Below are 18,353 nucleotides of genomic sequence, written 5' to 3'. Positions count from 1 at the left end.
ACTTGACAAGCCTTTAGAAGCTTTAATTTTCTGACCTCTGTCAGAAAAATCTTCATTTCTACAGAATCTATTATTGTTCCCAGAAAAGGAACTCTTGTAGACGGGGACAGGGAACTCTTTTCCATGTTCACCTTCCACCCGTGAGACCTGAGAAAAGCTAATACAATGTCTGTATGAGCCCTTGATCTGGCAAGGGACGACGCTTGGATTAGGATGTCGTCTAGGTAAGGTGCCACTGCAATGCCCCTCGGTCTTAGAACCGCTAGAAGGGACCCTAGCACCTTTGTGAAAATTCTGGGAGCAGTGGCTAAACCGAATGGAAGAGCCACGAACTGGTAATGTTTGTCCAGAAAGGCGAACCTTAGGAACTGATGATGATCTTTGTGGATAGGGATATGTAGGTACGCATCCTTTAAATCCACGGTAGTCATGTATTGACCCTCCTGGATTGTTGGTAAAATCGTTTGAATGGTTTCCATTTTGAACGATGGAACTCTGAGGAATTTGTTTAGAATTTTTAAATCCAGAATTGGTCTGAAAGTTCCCTCTTTTTTGGGAACTACAAACAGGTTTGAGTAAAACCCCTGACCTTGTTCCACTGTTGGAACTGGGTGTATCACTCCCATCTTTAATAGATTTCCTACGCAATGTAAGAATGCCTGTCTCTTTATCTGGTCTGAAGATAAGCGAGACATGTGGAACCTTCCCCTTGGAGGAAGTTCCTTGAATTCTAGAAGATAACCCTGAGAGACTATTTCTAGTGCCCAGGGATCCTGAACATCTCTTGCCCAAGCCTGAGCAAAGAGAGAAAGTCTGCCCCCTACTAGATCTGGTCCCGGATCGGGGGCTACCCCTTCATGCTGTCTTGGTAGCAGCAGCAGGCTTCTTGGCCTGTTTACCCTTGTTCCAGCCTTGCATTGGTTTCCATGCTGGCTTAGCCTGGGAAGCGTTACCCTCTTGTCTAGAGGCTGCAGAGTTAGGAGACGCTCCGTTCCTGAAGTTGCGAAAGGAACGAAAATTAGATTTGTTCTTAGCCTTGAAAGGCCTATCCTGTGGGAGGGCATGGCCCTTTCCCCCAGTGATGTCTGAAATAATCTCCTTCAATTCTGGCCCAAAAAGGGTCTTACCTTTGAAAGGAATATTAAGCAAATTTTGTCTTGGATGACACATCCGCCGACCAAGATTTTAGCCAAAGCGCTCTGCGCGCCACAATTGCAAAACCTGAATTTTTCGCCGCTAATTTCGCCAATTGCAAAGCGGCATCTAAAATAAAGGAATTAGCCAACTTTAGTGCGTGAATTCTGTCCATGACTTCCTCATATGGAGTCTCCTTATTGAGCGAATTTTCTAGTTCCTCGAACTAAAAAGACGCCGCCGTGGTGACAGGAATAATGCACGAAATTGGCTGAAGAAGGAAACCTTGCTGAACAAATATCTTTTTAAGCAATCCTTCCAATTTTTTATCCATAGGATCTTTGAAAGCACAACTGTCCTCAATGGGAATAGTCGTGCGCTTGGCCAACGTAGAAACTGCTCCTTCAACCTTAGGGACTGTTTGCCATGCGTCCCTTCTGGGGTCGACAATGGGGAACATTTTCTTAAATATAGGAGGTGGGACAAAAGGTATACCTGGCTTCTCCCACTCCTTGTTCACTATGTCCGCCACCCTCTTGGGTATCGGAAAGGCATCAGCGTGCACAGGGACCTCAAGGAATTTGTCCATTTTGAACAATTTCTCTGGAATTACCAAAGAGTCGCAATCGTCAAGAGTAGTTAGCACCTCCTTAAGCAGGGCGCGGAGATGTTCTAACTTAAATTTAAACGTCACAATATCAGGTTCTGCCTGCTGAGAAACTTTTCCTGAATCAGAAATTTCTCCCTCAGACAGCCCCTCCCTCACTGCCAATTCAGACTGGTGTGAGGATATTACAGATAAACTATCATCAGCGCCCACTTGCTCATCCTCTGTATTCAAAACTGAGCAATCACGCTTTCTGGGAAGTGTTGGCAGCTTGGATAAAAGATTTGCTATAGAATTATCCATTACTGCAGTTAATTGTTGCATAGTAACAAGCATTGGCGCGCTAGATGTACTAGGTGTCGCCTGCGCTGGCATAACTGGTGTTGACACAGAAGGAGAGGATGATGAACTATCCCCACTACCTTCATTTGAAGAATCATCTTGGGCAACCTTAATAAATGTGACATTACTGTCCTTACTTTGTTTGGACGCCATGGCACAATTTTCACATACATTTAAAGGGGGAATCACCTTGGCCTCCATACACACAGAACATAATCTATCTGAAGGTACAGACATGTTAGACAGACTTAGTCAGGCTATTAATGCAAAAAAAAAACGTTTTTAAACAAAACCGTTACTGTCTCTTTAAATAATAAACAGAGTACACTTTATTTCTGAATGTTTGAAAAACTATGAAGGAATTATCCGATCTTTACGAAATTTGCACCCTAGTGTCTTAATGCTTTGAAAGTATTGCACACCAAATTTCAAGTCTTTAACCCCTTAAATGAGCAAACCGGAGCTAATTGTTCAATTTAGCAGTTTAAACCCACTACAGTCCCTGCCACAGCCTTTTGCTGCGGCTTTACCTTCCTTGGGGGTTATTCACCACAGAAATAAGCCTCTTAGAATCGTTTTTGTGGCCACAGGACCCTCTCACATGAAGCTGCATGCACTGCTTCCAGAAGTAACTGCGCAATTAAGGCGCGAAAATGAGGCTTCCTCCCTCTGCATACCAGAGTGAAGGGGCCTTCCTGACTAGATTAGGTGTCTAACACACTGCCAGGCGTAATAAAACGTTCCCAAAAGTGTTTCCAAGTCTCAAAACACTCCAAAAATCATATAAATATTATATAAATCAATCGATTTAGCCCACAATAGTGTCAACCAGTATATAGCCCATTTATAAGCCTTCATTCTGTTATGAGTCTAAGAAAATGGCTTACCGATCCCAAAAGGGAAATGACAGTCTTCTAGCATTACTATGTCTTGTTAGAAAAGAGACTAGTCATACCTGGAGCAGAAAAGTCTGCAAACTGTTCCCCCCAACTGAAGTTCTCTGGGCTCAACAGTCCTGCGTGGGAACAACAATGGATTTTAGTTACTGTTGCTAAAATCATACTCCTCTTTTAACAGAACTCTTCATCACTTTCTGTTGTAGAGTAAATAGTACAAACCGGCACTATTTTAAAATAACAAACTCTTGATAGAAGAAATAAAACTACAACTAACACCACATACTCTTTACCATCCCCGTGGAGATGCTACTTGTTCAGAGCGGCAAAGAGAATGACTGGGGGGCGGAGCCAGATGGGGGGGCTATATGGGCAGCTTTTGCTGTGCTCTCTTTGCCATTTCCTGTTGGGGAAGAGAATATTCCCACAAGTAAGGATGAAGCCGTGGACCGGACACACCAATGTAGGAGAAATGTATGCTGAACCTGATCTTGAAAGAGCTGGTCTCTGACCGACCTATCCCTTCGGGCTCCTGGAACTACCGGTCAGCCACCCCATCCAGCATCCTCCGGGAAACTTTACCTACGGCCGCTCCAGAGGCCCCTTGTCCCAGAGCTCTGCTCTCTTGGGAATTGTTACCCCTTGGGCAGGGCAAGAGGTGGGTCAGTTGGCGGAGGGGTGGGCCAGTTGCCGGAGGTGAGCCCCATTGGGAACCAGGGTTTCCGAGCTCTATTCAGCAGACTGCCCTTCGGCTGGCCGGCCCCATGGAACCGCCGGCCCGGCCGCATCAGCTCGGATCCCCGGTCCTCTTTAACCCAGGTCGCTCCAGTGGTCCTTTGTCCCAGAGCTCCGCTCTTCTGGGAATTAATACCTCATGGGAACTGGGGGTTTCGGACTCCCCCTCATCACCTTGTCTCCAGCGGCCTTCTCGGTGTACGGTTGGATGTTCATAGCTCCAGCTCCCAGCCATGGATCAGCTGAGGACCAAGGGCTTTCCAACGACACCCTGGAAGTGCCGCCGCTACCCCGGAACCACCCCCGAATGCACCGTACCGCTGGACCCTGGGGAACAATGGACATTATGGTGGCACCAGCCTGTCTGGAGGGGTGGGAATGGCGGGAGATTTGAGGGACTGATAAGACTCTTATCAAGATCAGTTTGTGTATAAATGCCGTGTGTGTTTCCTAATAAAGTGGACTTCGTGTTTTCACCTGAATGCTAGTCGGTCTAGTTATTTGGGTAGGCTTCTGCTAAAATCACTTTCTCTGCTACATAGCGACTGGTTCCAGGCACTGGGAGAATCCTTGGCGGAGCTACCCAGTCGGGGTAGACGATAATCCTTCACAGGGGAGTCACTGGGAATGTGTATATTGGGGAGTCACTGGGTATGTGTAAATAGAAGGGGTCCACTGGAAAAGTGTATATAGGGGGGTCACTGGGTATGTGTACATAGGGGGGTCAATGGGTGTATGTGTATATAGGTAGGGCAATGGGTTTATGTGTATAAGGGGGGTCACTGGGTGTATGTGTATATAGGGGGGTCACTGGGTGTATGTGTATGTATATAGGGGGGTCACTGAGTGTGTGTGTGTATATGGGGAGGTCACTGGGTGTATGTATAAAGGGGGGGTCATTGGAAATGTGTATATGGGGGAGTCGCTGGGTATGTGTATATAGGGGGTCGCTGGGTATGTGTATAAAAGGGGGGGCACTGGGTGTATATGGGGAGGTCACTAGGTGTATGTGTATATGGGGAGGTCACTGGGTGTGTGTGTATATCGGGAGGTCACTGGGTGTGTGTATATGGGGAAGTCACTGGGTGTGTGTGTATATGGGGAGGTCACTGGGTGTGTGTGTATATATGGGGAGGTCGGTTGGTGTGTATGTATAAAGGGGGTCATTGGATGTATGTGTATATAGGGGGGTCACTGGGTATTTGTGTATATGGGGGGATCACATGGTATTTGTGTATATGGGGGGGATCACTGGGTATGTGTATATAGGGGGTCAATGGGTGTGTGTATATAGGGGGTCACGGTGTGTGTATATGGAGAGGTCACTGGGTGTATGTATATAGGGGGTCAATGGGAATGTGTATATGGGGAGTCACTGGGTATGTGTATAAAGGGGGGCACTGGGTATGTGTATAAAAGGGGACACTGGATATGTGTATAAAGGGGGACACTGGGTATGTGTATAAAGGGGGACACTGGGTATGTGTATGTATATAGGGGGGTCAATAGGTATATGTGTATAATGGGGGTCACTGTGTGTGTGTGTGTATATAGGGAGGTCACTGTGTGTGTGTGTGTAAATATGGAGAGGTCACTGGGTGGGTGTGTATATAGGGGGTCACTGGGTATGTGTATATGGGGGTCATTGGGTATGTGTATATAGGGGGGTCACCTGGTGAATGTGTATATGGGAGGTTACTGGGTGTGTGTGTATATGGGGGGGTCACTGGGTGTGTGTGTATATCGGGAGGTCACTGGGCGTATGTGTATATGGGGAGGTCACTGGGTGTGTGTGTGTGTTTATATATATAGGGGGTCACTGGGTATGTGTGTATATATAGGGAGGTCAGTGTGTGTGTGTGTGTGTGTATGTTTATATATATAGGGGGTCACTGGGTATGTGTGTATATATAGGGAGGTGTGTGTGTGTGTGTGTATATTTATATATATATATAAATATATATATATATATATATATATATATATATATATATATATATATATATATATATATATATATTATAGGGAGGTCAGTGTGTGTGTGTATAGGGGTCACTGGGTGTATGTGTATATGGGGAGATCACTGGATGTGTGTATAAAGGAGGTCACTGGGTATGTGTATAGCGTGGTCAATGGGTGTATGTGTATAAGGGGGGGTCACTGGGTGTATGTGTGTGTGTATGGGGAAGTCACTGGGTATATGTATATAAGAGGAGTCACTGGGTGTATGGGTGTATGTGTGTATGGGGAGGTCACTGGGTGTGTGTGTGTGTGTGTGTGTGTGTATATGGGGAGGTCACTGGGTGTGTGTGTATATGGGGAGGTCACTGGGTGTGTGTGTGTGTATATGGGGAGGTCACTGGGTGTGTGTGTATATGGGGAGGTCACTGGGTGTGTGTGTATATGGGGAGGTCACTGGGTGTGTGTGTATATGGGGAGGTCACTGGGTGTGTGCGTATATGGGGAGGTCACTGGGTGTGTGCGTATATGGGGAGGTCACTGGGTGTGTGCGTATATGGGGAGGTCACTGGGTGTGTGCGTATATGGGGAGGTCACTGGGTGTGTGCGTATATGGGGAGGTCACTGGGTGTGTGTATATGGGGAGGTCACTGGGTGTGTGTATATGGGGAGGTCACTGGGTGTGTGTATATGGGGAGGTCACTGGGTGTGTGTATATGGGGAGGTCACTGGGTGTGTGTATATGGGGAGGTCACTGGGTGTGTATGTGTATATGGGGAGGTCACTGGGTGTGTGTGCGTATATGGGGGGGTCACTGTGTGTGTGTGCGTATATGGGGGGGTCACTGGGTGTGTGTGTATATGGGGAGGTCACTGGGTGTGTATGTGTATATGGGGAGGTCATATATATATATATATATATAGGGTCACAGGGTGTATGTGTATACAGGGGGTCACTGGGTGTATGTGTATATAGGGGGTCACTAGGTGTATGTGAATATAGAGGGGTCACCGGGTGTGAGTAAATACAGGGTGTTTACTGGGTGTATGTGTGTATGTATATATATATATATATATATATATATATAAATATATATATATATAGGGGGTCACTGGGTGTATGTGTATATAGGGGGCACCAAGTTTGTGTATATGGGGGAGGGAGATTATCAGGCGGGTATATATACACATGCAAGAAACAAAATAAAATTTGTGGAGACAGCAGTTCATTACCTCATCTTCTGTTGCTTCACCAATCGGCTTGGCGACCTAAAAACAGAGATGTGATGTCCAGTAGAAAAAAACAATAAATAAGCTATACAATAAATATAAATAAGCTATAAAATAAATATAAATAAGCTATAAAATAAATATAAATAAGCTACAAAATGAATTTAAATAATCTATAAAATATAAATTAGCTATAAAGTAAATAAGCTATGAAATAAATAAGCTATAAAATAAATAAATACTCTATAAAATAAATAAGCTATAAAATAAATAAGCTATAAAATAAATAAGCTATATAATAAATAAATAAATACTCTATAAAATAAATAAGCTATAAAATAAATAAGCTATAAAATAAATAAGCTATATAATAAATAAATAAATACTCTATAAAATAAATAAGCTATAAAATAAATAAGCTATAAAATAAATAAGCTATAAAATAAATAAGCTATATAATAAATAAATAAATACTCTATAAAATAAATAAGCTATATAATAAATAAAAACAAGATATACTATTTAATCACAATAACTGTCATCTTTTCTACAGGGCATAACTACCATCTTTTCACATAGAACACATAGATATTGCTGTATGCTTATGTGCAGAATTTAACAGTGCTCGACTCCATTAAGCAGTATAGTGCATACCCAAATAAAGCAATATAAGGCACTACTAAAAACAAACAAAAAACATGATGAACAAAGTATGCTTGATTGGCTGTATCATTGTGGCGAACCTTAATAGTCTCTGAGTGAGATGTAGATCAAGTCTATGCTCATGGCTCACTTACACAAGTCACATCTGATTTTCAATTAAAGCGTAACATTTATTGATGAAAGAACATATAAAAATAACAGACCTGGATGTCCTCAGTATTCAGCAATTAGAAATAGCTCGGACCCCCAATAGCGTCACCTAAGGGCACCCATAGACCTAACAGCACTATCTGAGGCCCATACACCGCCAGCAACAACCTAAATGATCTAACAGCAAGTTACATTAGTGACACTGTAGCTAACACAAATAACATACTAGTGACCAGTGTGTCCTAGCAGGAGATACATATGTGACCCATAAGACAGTATCATTATTCATGTCAAACACAAATAACATACTAGTGACCAGTGACCAGCGTGTCCTAGCAGGAGATACATATGTTACCCAGAAGACTGTATCATTAATTTGCACACATTGCCCCTGCAAAGTTGGTAACCGCTATTATATATATAATGACTTACATTATCAGAATGATATAGAGGTTCCATAATATTTATTGTGTCTAAACACATAATACACTTTGCAGGTACACTACTGAAATAATAATAAAATAATAATAATAAAGATAATATTCACAACATTATATTATGTGTGCGTATGTGTATATATATATACACACATACATACATACATACACACACATATACATATACATATACATACAAACAACAAATGTTGTGCAAAAGAAATTTTCAGGGACATTTCCAGGAACAAAAAAAATCCAGGGACTTACAACAAAATCCAGGGACTGTTAGCAACTATGAGTGTATATACATATATATTTATGTGTTACTATGTGTATATACATATATATTTATGTGTTACTATGTGTATATGTATATATATATATATATATATATATATATATATATATATATATATATATATATATATATATTTATGCGTTACTGTGTGTATATACATATATATTTATGTGTTACTATGTGTATATACATATATATTTATGTGTTACTATGTGTATATACATATATATTTATGTGTTACTGTGTGTATATACATATATATATATTTATGTGTTACTGTGTGTATATACATATATATTTATGTGTTACTGTGTGTATATACATATATATTTATGTGTTACTGTGTGTATATACATATATATTTATGTGTTACTATGTGTATATACATATATATTTATGTGTTACTATATGTATATACATATGTATTTATGTGTTACTATGTGTATATACATATATATGTATGTGTTACTATGTGTATATACATATATATGTATGTGTTACTGTGTGTATATACATATATATATATATTTATGTGTTACTGTGTGTATATACATATATATATATTTATGTGTTACTGTGTGTATATACATATATATTTATGTGTTACTGTGTGTATATACATATATATTTGTGTTATTATGTGTATATACATATATATTTATGTGTTACTATGTGTATATACATATATAATTGTGTGTTACTATGTGTATATACATATATAATTGTGTGTTACTATGTGTATATACATATATAATTGTGTGTTACTATGTGTATATACATATGTATTTATGTGTTACTGTGTGTATATACATATATATTTATGTGTTACTGTGTGTATATACATATATATTTATGTGTTACTGTGTGTATATACATATATATTTATGTGTTACTATGTGTATATACATATATATTTATGTGTTACTATGTGTATATACATATATAATTGTGTGTTACTATATGTATATACATATGTATTTATGTGTTACTATGTGTATATACATATATATTTATGTGTTATGTGTATATACATATATATTTATGTGTTACTATGTGTAGATACATATATACAGGGAGTGCAGAATTATTAGGCAAGTTGTATTTTTGAGGATTAATTTTATTATTGAACAACAACCATGTTCTCAATGAACCCAAAAAACTCATTAATATCAAAGCTGAATATTTTTGGAAGTAGTTTTTAGTTTGTTTTTAGTTTTAGCTATTTTAGGGGGATATCTGTGTGTGCAGGTGACTATTACTGTGCATAATTATTAGGCAACTTAACAAAAAACAAATATATACCCATTTCAATTATTTATTTTTACCAGTGAAACCAATATAACATCTCAACATTCACAAATATACATTTCTGACATTCAAAAACAAAACAAAAACAAATCAGTGACCAATATAGCCACCTTTCTTTGCAAGGACACTCAAAAGCCTGCCATCCATGGATTCTGTCAGTGTTTTGATCTGTTCACCATCAACATTGCGTGCAGCAGCAACCACAGCCTCCCAGACACTGTTCAGAGAGGTGTACTGTTTTCCCTCCTTGTAAATCTCACATTTGATGATGGACCACAGGTTCTCAATGGGGTTCAGATCAGGTGAACAAGGAGGCCATGTCATTAGATTTTCTTCTTTTATACCCTTTCTTGCCAGCCACGCTGTGGAGTACTTGGACGCGTGTGATGGAGCATTGTCCTGCATGAAAATCATGTTTTTCTTGAAGGATGCAGACTTCTTCCCGTACCACTGCTTGAAGAAGGTGTCTTCCAGAAACTGGCAGTAGGACTGGGAGTTGAGCTTGACTCCATCCTCAACCCGAAAAGGCCCCACAAGCTCATCTTTGATGATACCAGCCCAAACCAGTACTCCACCGCCACCTTGCTGGCATCTGAGTCGGACTGGAGCTCTCTGCCCTTTACCAATCCAGCCACGGGCCCATCCATCTGGCCCATCAAGACTCACTCTCATTTCATCAGTCCATAAAACCTTAGAAAAATCAGTCTTGAGATATTTCTTGGCCCAGTCTTGACGTTTCAGCTTGTGTGTCTTGTTCAGTGGTGGTCGTCTTTCAGCCTTTCTTACCTTGGCCATGTCTCTGAGTATTGCACACCTTGTGCTTTTGGGCACTCCAGTGATGTTGCAGCTCTGAAATATGGCCAAACTGGTGGCAAGTGGCATCTTGGCAGCTGCACGCTTGACTTTTCTCAGTTCATGGGCAGTTATTTTGCGCCTTGGTTTTTCCACACGCTTCTTGCGACCCTGTTGACTATTTTGAATGAAACGCTTGATTGTTCGATGATCACGCTTCAGAAGCTTTGCAATTTTAAGAGTGCTGCATCCCTCTGCAAGATATCTCACTATTTTTGACTTTTCTGAGCCTGTCAAGTCCTTCTTTTGACCCATTTTGCCAAAGGAAAGGAAGTTGCCTAATAATTATGCACACCTGATATAGGGTGTTGATGTCATTAGACCACACCCCTTCTCATTACAGAGATGCACATCACCTAATATGCTTAATTGGTAGTAGGCTTTCGAGCCTATACAGCTTGGAGTAAGACAACATGCATAAAGAGGATGATGTGGTCAAAATACTAATTTGCCTAATAATTCTGCACTCCCTGTATATTTATGTGTTAGTATGTGTATATACATATATATTTATGTGTTATGTGTATATACATATATATTTATGTGTTATGTGTATATACATATATATTTATGTGTTACTATGTGTATATACATATATATTTATGTGTTAGTATGTGTATATACATATATATTTATGTGTTACTATGTGTAGATACATATATATTTATGTGTTACTATGTGTAGATACATATATATTTATGTGTTACTATGTGTAGATACATATATAATTGTGTGTTACTATGTGTATATACATATATAATTGTGTGTTACTATGTGTATATACATATGTATTTATGTGTTACTATGTGTATATACATATATATTTATGTGTTACTATGTCTATATACATATTTATTTATGTGTTAGTATGTGTATATACATATATATTTATGTGTTAGTATGTGTATATACATATGTATTTATGTGTTACTATATGTATATACATATATATGTATGTGTTAATATGCTAATAGAAGAAAAGGGAAAGATCAACAGATTCTTTGTGAAAATAAAAGTTACTTTATTCGGATTCCTTAAAAAACAGATACTGCAAACATGGAGATGGGATGGGGTGCTGTGTGTCAGACTGGCTTACGCGTTTTGGCGGAAGCCGTGATCATAGCCTAGCATGTCTGGCACACAGTACCGATTTAAACAGAAGTAATGTCTATTCATTGGTTAAAACTAAAAACCATAAACACACCAATAAAGGTATAAAATGATATTCTACTACATTGAAGCTTTTGTGTCCTGTAGGTAGCTTTGTAAGTTTTTAGTCAGGGGTTGTAAGACCTCATCTAGCAACTGAGACAATCTCTCAGACATAGAGCCTATAAAACTAACGATCGGTCTCCCCTGGACGCTGGTCAGGGACTTGCGGACCTTGGGCAAATGTTGGAAAATGGGCATCCTAGGGTGCTCCACATACAGAAACAACTGTATTTTGTCCAAGATCCCAAAGTCCCAACCATCGTCCAGGAGATGCCTCAATTCTTTCTGGGTATAGTAGGATTATAATCCAATTTCGCATAGTTCCCTTTATCATTAAAATGTCTGAGTGCTTCAGCTACATAATCACACTTATTAAGAAGCACAACTGAGCCCCCCTTGTCAGCATTTCTAATTACCAACTCTTTATTACTTTGGAGCTCTTATAGGGCTGATCTTTCTCTGCTTGATAGATTAGAACGATAGTAGCTACTTTCAAATGTAAATTTGGAAAGATCACTTTCTACTCTCTTGAAAAAGAGTTCAAGTGTAGGTCCCCTACTCTGTATGGGATAGAAGGATGACGGTTTCTTGAAGCTTCTAATTGAATTAGTACCTTTGTTGTCCAAATCTTCCACCCTCCCTTCCTGTTCCAATTGTTCAAGTCACCATACATCACATGATTCTTGAAAAGACATTACCCTATTACCAGGTACTAGTGCACTGTAATCTGGTGTACGTAGTGAGCTATCTTTAAAGTGTTTACGTAGTGTAATGTTTCTTATTAGAAGATTAACATCTATAATGGTGTTAAAAAGGTTAAAGTTAGTAGTGGAGAGAGAAATATAAACCAAGTGAGAATACTTTTTGTTGGTAACAAGTTAGTGTATCGCTGGATAGGTTAATTATGTTGCCGATTTGTACTTGGAGGCATTCTTGTTGCCCCTCAGTTGGTATCGTTCCTGACCCTGCTTCGGCACTCCTCCCCCTGCACCCGTCAGATCTATCGGAAAAACCTGATCCAGTGTGCACATATCTCCTGATACCCCTGGGTGTTAGTGTACTTTGTAGCACTTTAGTTATGAGTTTTATGTTACGGCGTTGTAGTGTAACACTCATAACTACTGACTTTAAAATGCGTTCGGAATCTTGGCGGTAGAGGGTGTACCGCTCACTTATTGGCCTCCCAGGACAAACTCGTAATACCGGCGCTATGCAAGTGCCATTGAAAAAAGCCTTTACGAAATTTACGTAAGTTGCTTTGCGTTCAAGCCAAAAAAGTGTGCGGTACACCTATACCTGCAAGACTGGTAATACCAGCGGGTGTAAAAAAGCAGCGTTAGGACCTGATAATGCTGCTTTTTTACCTTAACGCAAAACTCGCAATCTAGCCGATTATTTGTTATTTTTTGTAATATAGTATTTTTTATTTTTTGTAATTTTAGACAAACTTTTTTAGTAGTGTTAGTTTTTTTTTTAATGTGTAATTTAGTTTATTTAATTGGTAGTTATTTTAATTTTAGTATAATAGCTATGTTAGGTTAATTGTTAGTTTAAACTTAGGTTTTTTTACTTTCACGGGCAAATTTTCATTTATTTTAAGATAGGGATATTGTCATTTTAATTTAAAGTTAGGGGGTTGTTAGGTATAGGGGTTAATAGTTTAGTCTTTTGCAATGTGGGGGGCTGGCGGTTTAGGGTTTAATAGGTTTATTTAGTGGCGGTGATGTGGGAGGCCAAAGGTTTAGGGGTTAATAACTTTATTTAGTGGCAGCAATGTTGGGGTGCAGGGGAATAGGGGTTAATAACTATTATAGTGGCGGCGATGTCAGGGAGCGGCGGAATAGGAGTTACTAACTTTTATTAGTGGCGGCGATGTCATGAGCGGCAGATTAGGGGTTAAAGGGACACTGATCCCAAATGTTTTCTTTCGTGATTCAGATAGAGCATGCAATTTTAAGCAACTTTCTAATTTACTCCTATTATCTGTTAGAAGATCTGTGTATATTATTAATATATATATATATATATATATATATATATATATATATATATATATATATATATATATATATATATATATATATATATATATATATATAGTTGTATACACCAAATAATTTTATTTTATTTGCAAAACTACAGACATCACTGTAACAGATCAACCCCTTCTCCATTTCATCAAAGGAATGGTTTTTAAGTTATCTTAGAAAGATCACTTCAAAAGACCTTATGGTCACTACCTGGAAATGTGTAATAAGATTTCCTACTTCTTACAAGAGAGTCTAAAAGTCTGACTCAAGTGACAAATTTTGTGGGAAAGTGACCATTCACCCTTCGATGCAAATTGGTGCCTGCTGTGTCAGATAAACATGTACTGAACCAACTAAATACACATAGGACATCCAAATTCAAATTACCTACAGACATGAGAAAACTAAATCTCAGATAAAGAAATGATATATATAATTTTTTATGTGAGTTTGAAATACTCAAATAACACATATGTATATATGTATTGATCTGGGACATACTATATTAAATAAATATTTGCTGAGCTGATAAATACTACAAGTAGATGTATACATGTTTGACATTTTTTTCCTTTGTTTTACAGACAAGATGTCCTTAGCCATGAACATGGATCTGTGTATTCAAAAATTGTTGGGAATGTGAAATATGCTGTATTTGTATGAATATATGCCAGGATTTTGAATGCTGTGATTTTGGGGGAGAGCAAATGATTAATAGTTTAGTTGTTTGTCGTTATGATCACTAGAAACATACTGATGTTTCATATTAAAATAATCAGAATGAATAGTATGACATGGTCCAATACACTTGGAACATGTGACTTGTTAATATCAAGAAATTATAGTATATTAAATAAACATTTTTTAAGAACTGTATTTTACTGTATAGCAGTGTTAAAAACGAAACCGTTTGTCTTGTCTGCTGCCCCCGATGGCCTAAATCCAGAATTACAACCAAAAGACATTCGGCTGTTAAAATGGCAAATCCAAGAAGCTAAGCTTCCGTTGTGCGTTTCAAATTTCACGATTATTATAATAAAAAGGGGTAGGATTATATTGCAAAATATAATCCCAAGCAAGAGAGAAAAAGGACACTCTGGCTGCAAAATTTTGGACTAACAAATTGCTGCGATCCAGTCTATTATAAAGCAACCTGGGCATATCTTTTTTTATCCATCTTGTAAAAATTACCTCTTTCAATTTAGGAGGTGAAATTGGAGTTACTGGAGAAACTCTGGAAGTTGAAACATTAATTGTCTAATTGGCTCAAGTTGGTGATGTATGATCGTTCTATATTTTAATATTTAAATCAAAGGTATTCTAAGACTATAGTCAAATTGCAGTTAGTAATTTTAAAAGGGTATTTTGTAGTTTAAACTTGTGTTTCATAGCCCTATGTATTTTTAAAACTAATCATTAATGCTAAGTAATTTATCTTTGCAAATATAAAAATATATTTTAGAATTTGTCTTAATTGTAAGATTGTCCTAAAGCACTTTGGCATATTTGCGGCTGATGACCACTTGGTGACAACAGTAGAAAAGGGAATCAGATGTGCATATAGAAAAGCTAAGACCATTCCAAACTATGTGTATCCTTCACAGCTTCCGAAAAAAGAAGAGTTCGTCCTCTTGGTTACAACATAGAGGAATGTATAAGTGTGGCCGCTCTCATTGCAAACCCTGTGAACATATCATTATAGGGGATACCTTTAAATCAGTATTCACTGGGGAAGAAGTTCCTATAAAGGCTTGTTTAAACTGTACCAGCAAATTTGTGGTATACTTGATTACTTGCACCGCATGTGCCCTACAATATGTGGGTCTCACAACGCCGGATGTTAATTCCCGCATCAGAGAGCATCTTTCAACTATTCATATAGGAAAAGCTAAGACCCCATTGATGCAACATTTCGTGCAAATACATAAAAAAGCAGTAGTAGTCTAGCTTGGTGTGACATTGAGCATATACCAGTTGTGGACAGAGGAGGAGATAGGATTAGGCTTTTGGAGAGGCAGGAGATGTACTGGATCTTTAAATTGAGAACTTGTAGAGCGGAGCTCTGGAGCAAAGTGCTGCTGGAGCGACCAGGGGTAAATTTAGCGGATGTTCTGCTGTCCTGTGGCCGACCGGGAGTTCCAGGAGCCCGGCCAGCCTGAGAGGGGTTAGGCAGGTGTCCGTTGTGAGGCGGCCGACCGGGAGTTCCAGGAGCCCGGCCAGCCTAGGAGGGTTTTCCTGGTCATAAACCAACTCTTCTCTGAACACAAAAACAAGCCAACACAAAGCAAGTGAACAGTCTCCAGAGATGGTGGTTGCTCTGAGGAGCCCAAAACCGCAGAGGAACAGCTGGGGTGAGGCCATAGGGGGGGCAAGGGTTCAGCCCCTGCAGCCCAGTATCCGTGACAACTCCCCCCCTCCAGTTCGGCAGACCCGGCTAGATCCACACACTGGTCGGCCTGTGGATGTCCGAAGAGTTTATGCCACTTCAGTCCGCCGGGAAAGTCCGTCAGCATTCCCATTGCTCTTTCCCGGTCGGTACTGGATGTCAAAGTTAAATGGCTGTAATGTCCCTTTAACTGGAACTCCACCCCTAAAGCCTTTATAACCTCATTCTCACATCAACTCATTGTTTGATTATTTTGTTGCTTTGAGTAGTGCTAACCTTACTCATTTATTTGACAAGTCAAGTCTCTAATTCCTGAAAGGTGTAACTTTGCTCTGTGTTACTTCAAAACCTAGCTACCTAATTATTGCCTAATTTACACCTACCTGTTTGCTGATTCTGGTATTCAGCTGAGTCTCCCTGTCAGCCTGTACTACCTGTTTGGATCTACATTCCTGGCGTATTCATCCGCCTGTTTCCTTTCACACTGAGGATTTCACACGCTGCAGCAGCACTCTAAGGATCTCAGCTGCTGTTCCTGTTCTCTCCTGGAAGTCCGTCTCTCCTAGTATCTACACCGGATCATTCTCCTATTTGCCTAACTGTTCCACGCTAGAGCTACTGGTCACGCAAGTACTTTTGTTCTGATTACAAATTATTCTGCCATGCTGCTCTTTTCAATCATGCTTGCTAAATGTGCATTGTCTACACTGTCTGCAGTATACTTTGTCTAAGCAACTTAACTACAGCCTGTACTTACTACTAGCTCTCTGGGTCAATTGCTTCTATGTGTGCATAACTCTACTACCTGCTTCTCAAACCAGCCTAAGTGTATAAACCTGCTTGCTTTGACCTGCTAAGTGCTGCATATACAGACTTTACATTATTATTTGTGCATGCTACTTACCAACTACAGATAAATTAGTATTCAGACTCTCCTAATGAATATTATTATTTAACTCATTCCACCTATACTTTCATATATATATATATATATATATATATATATATATATTCCTTTATTCATATATATATATATATATATATATATATATATATATATATATATATATATATTCCTACTGCTGGGACTCAATTACTGAAGTAACTGCTGTAATTAATTAACCCTTTTGTTACAGACTTATAACATTAGGTGTTCCACTTTACAGCTACAAATAATCTGTTTTTCATTATATGAGAATTATAAACAGGTTATTACATAATAATCAAGCCTTAAAACCAGCAGTATGGAACCTCAATCTGTGCAAAAAGAGTTAGACACTCTAAACCATAAGGTGGATTACCTTGCAAGAGCACTCACTGACCTACAAACAGAAAACACAACTCTAAGAAATGTAGTTAAAGAATTGACTGTAACAAGAGTCCCAGAACCTCCAGAACCTCAGATCAACCCGCCAGCTTTATTTTCAGGGAAAAGGAGTGATTTCAGGGATTTTAAAAATGCTTGTTTACTGCTATATGCAATGAAGCCTAAGACCTACTGTACTGAAAAAATTAAAGTTTGCACTACAATCTCATATCTCATAGGTGAGCCAAGGTCATGGGCAAATCGATTTTTTGAGTCCAATGACTCTATTTTGGATTCATTAGATTCGTTTTTCACAGCTATGAGTGCACTTTATGAAGATTGCAACACTCAAATTCAGGCTGAAACAAAATTAAGAGCTCTCAGACAAGGAAAGAGGCCTGTTGAGGACTTTATAACTGAATTCCAGATGTGGGCTACCGACTCACTCTGGAATGATATTACATTAAAAAACCAATTCAGATTAGGCCTAAATGAAGCTTTAAAAGATGAGATCTCTAGATTGGAGATGCCTGATAACTTACACGGCTTAATAAAACTAGCCACAACACTAGACCGCAGAATAAGAGAAAGAAGGTTAGAAAGGTACACATCAGACACACCTCTCAAAAGATTGCCAGTAAGCCCTACAGAAAAGATACATAACCCACATACACCTATGGAAATAGGAGTAATTAAAGGTCCTCTGACCCCTGAGGAAAAAAACAGACGACGCCTAGCAAACCTCTGTCTTTACTGCGCTAGTAAAGAACATACTGTAATATCCTGTCCCATTTTACATCGACAGAAAA

At 39.0% G+C, this 18,353-nt stretch overlaps 1 protein-coding gene across 1 annotated transcript in view; it reads right to left on the bottom strand.

Moving 5' to 3' along the window:
• LOC128643534 (peroxisomal targeting signal 1 receptor-like) overlaps positions 1 to 18,353 on the bottom strand; it is a 53,886-nt gene that overhangs the window by 17,700 nt on the left and 17,833 nt on the right. The window contains exon 3 of the mRNA XM_053696377.1: positions 6,906 to 6,941. Within this exon, the coding sequence (XP_053552352.1) occupies positions 6,906 to 6,941 (36 nt within the window). The remainder of the gene's footprint in view (positions 1 to 6,905; positions 6,942 to 18,353) is intronic.

This window comes from Bombina bombina, unplaced genomic scaffold (genome assembly GCF_027579735.1).
Source record: "Bombina bombina isolate aBomBom1 unplaced genomic scaffold, aBomBom1.pri scaffold_386, whole genome shotgun sequence".
NCBI lineage: Eukaryota > Metazoa > Chordata > Amphibia > Anura > Bombinatoridae > Bombina > Bombina bombina.
Note: the sequence above shows the minus strand (reverse complement) of the source record. Positions and strands in the feature narration are given on the sequence as shown.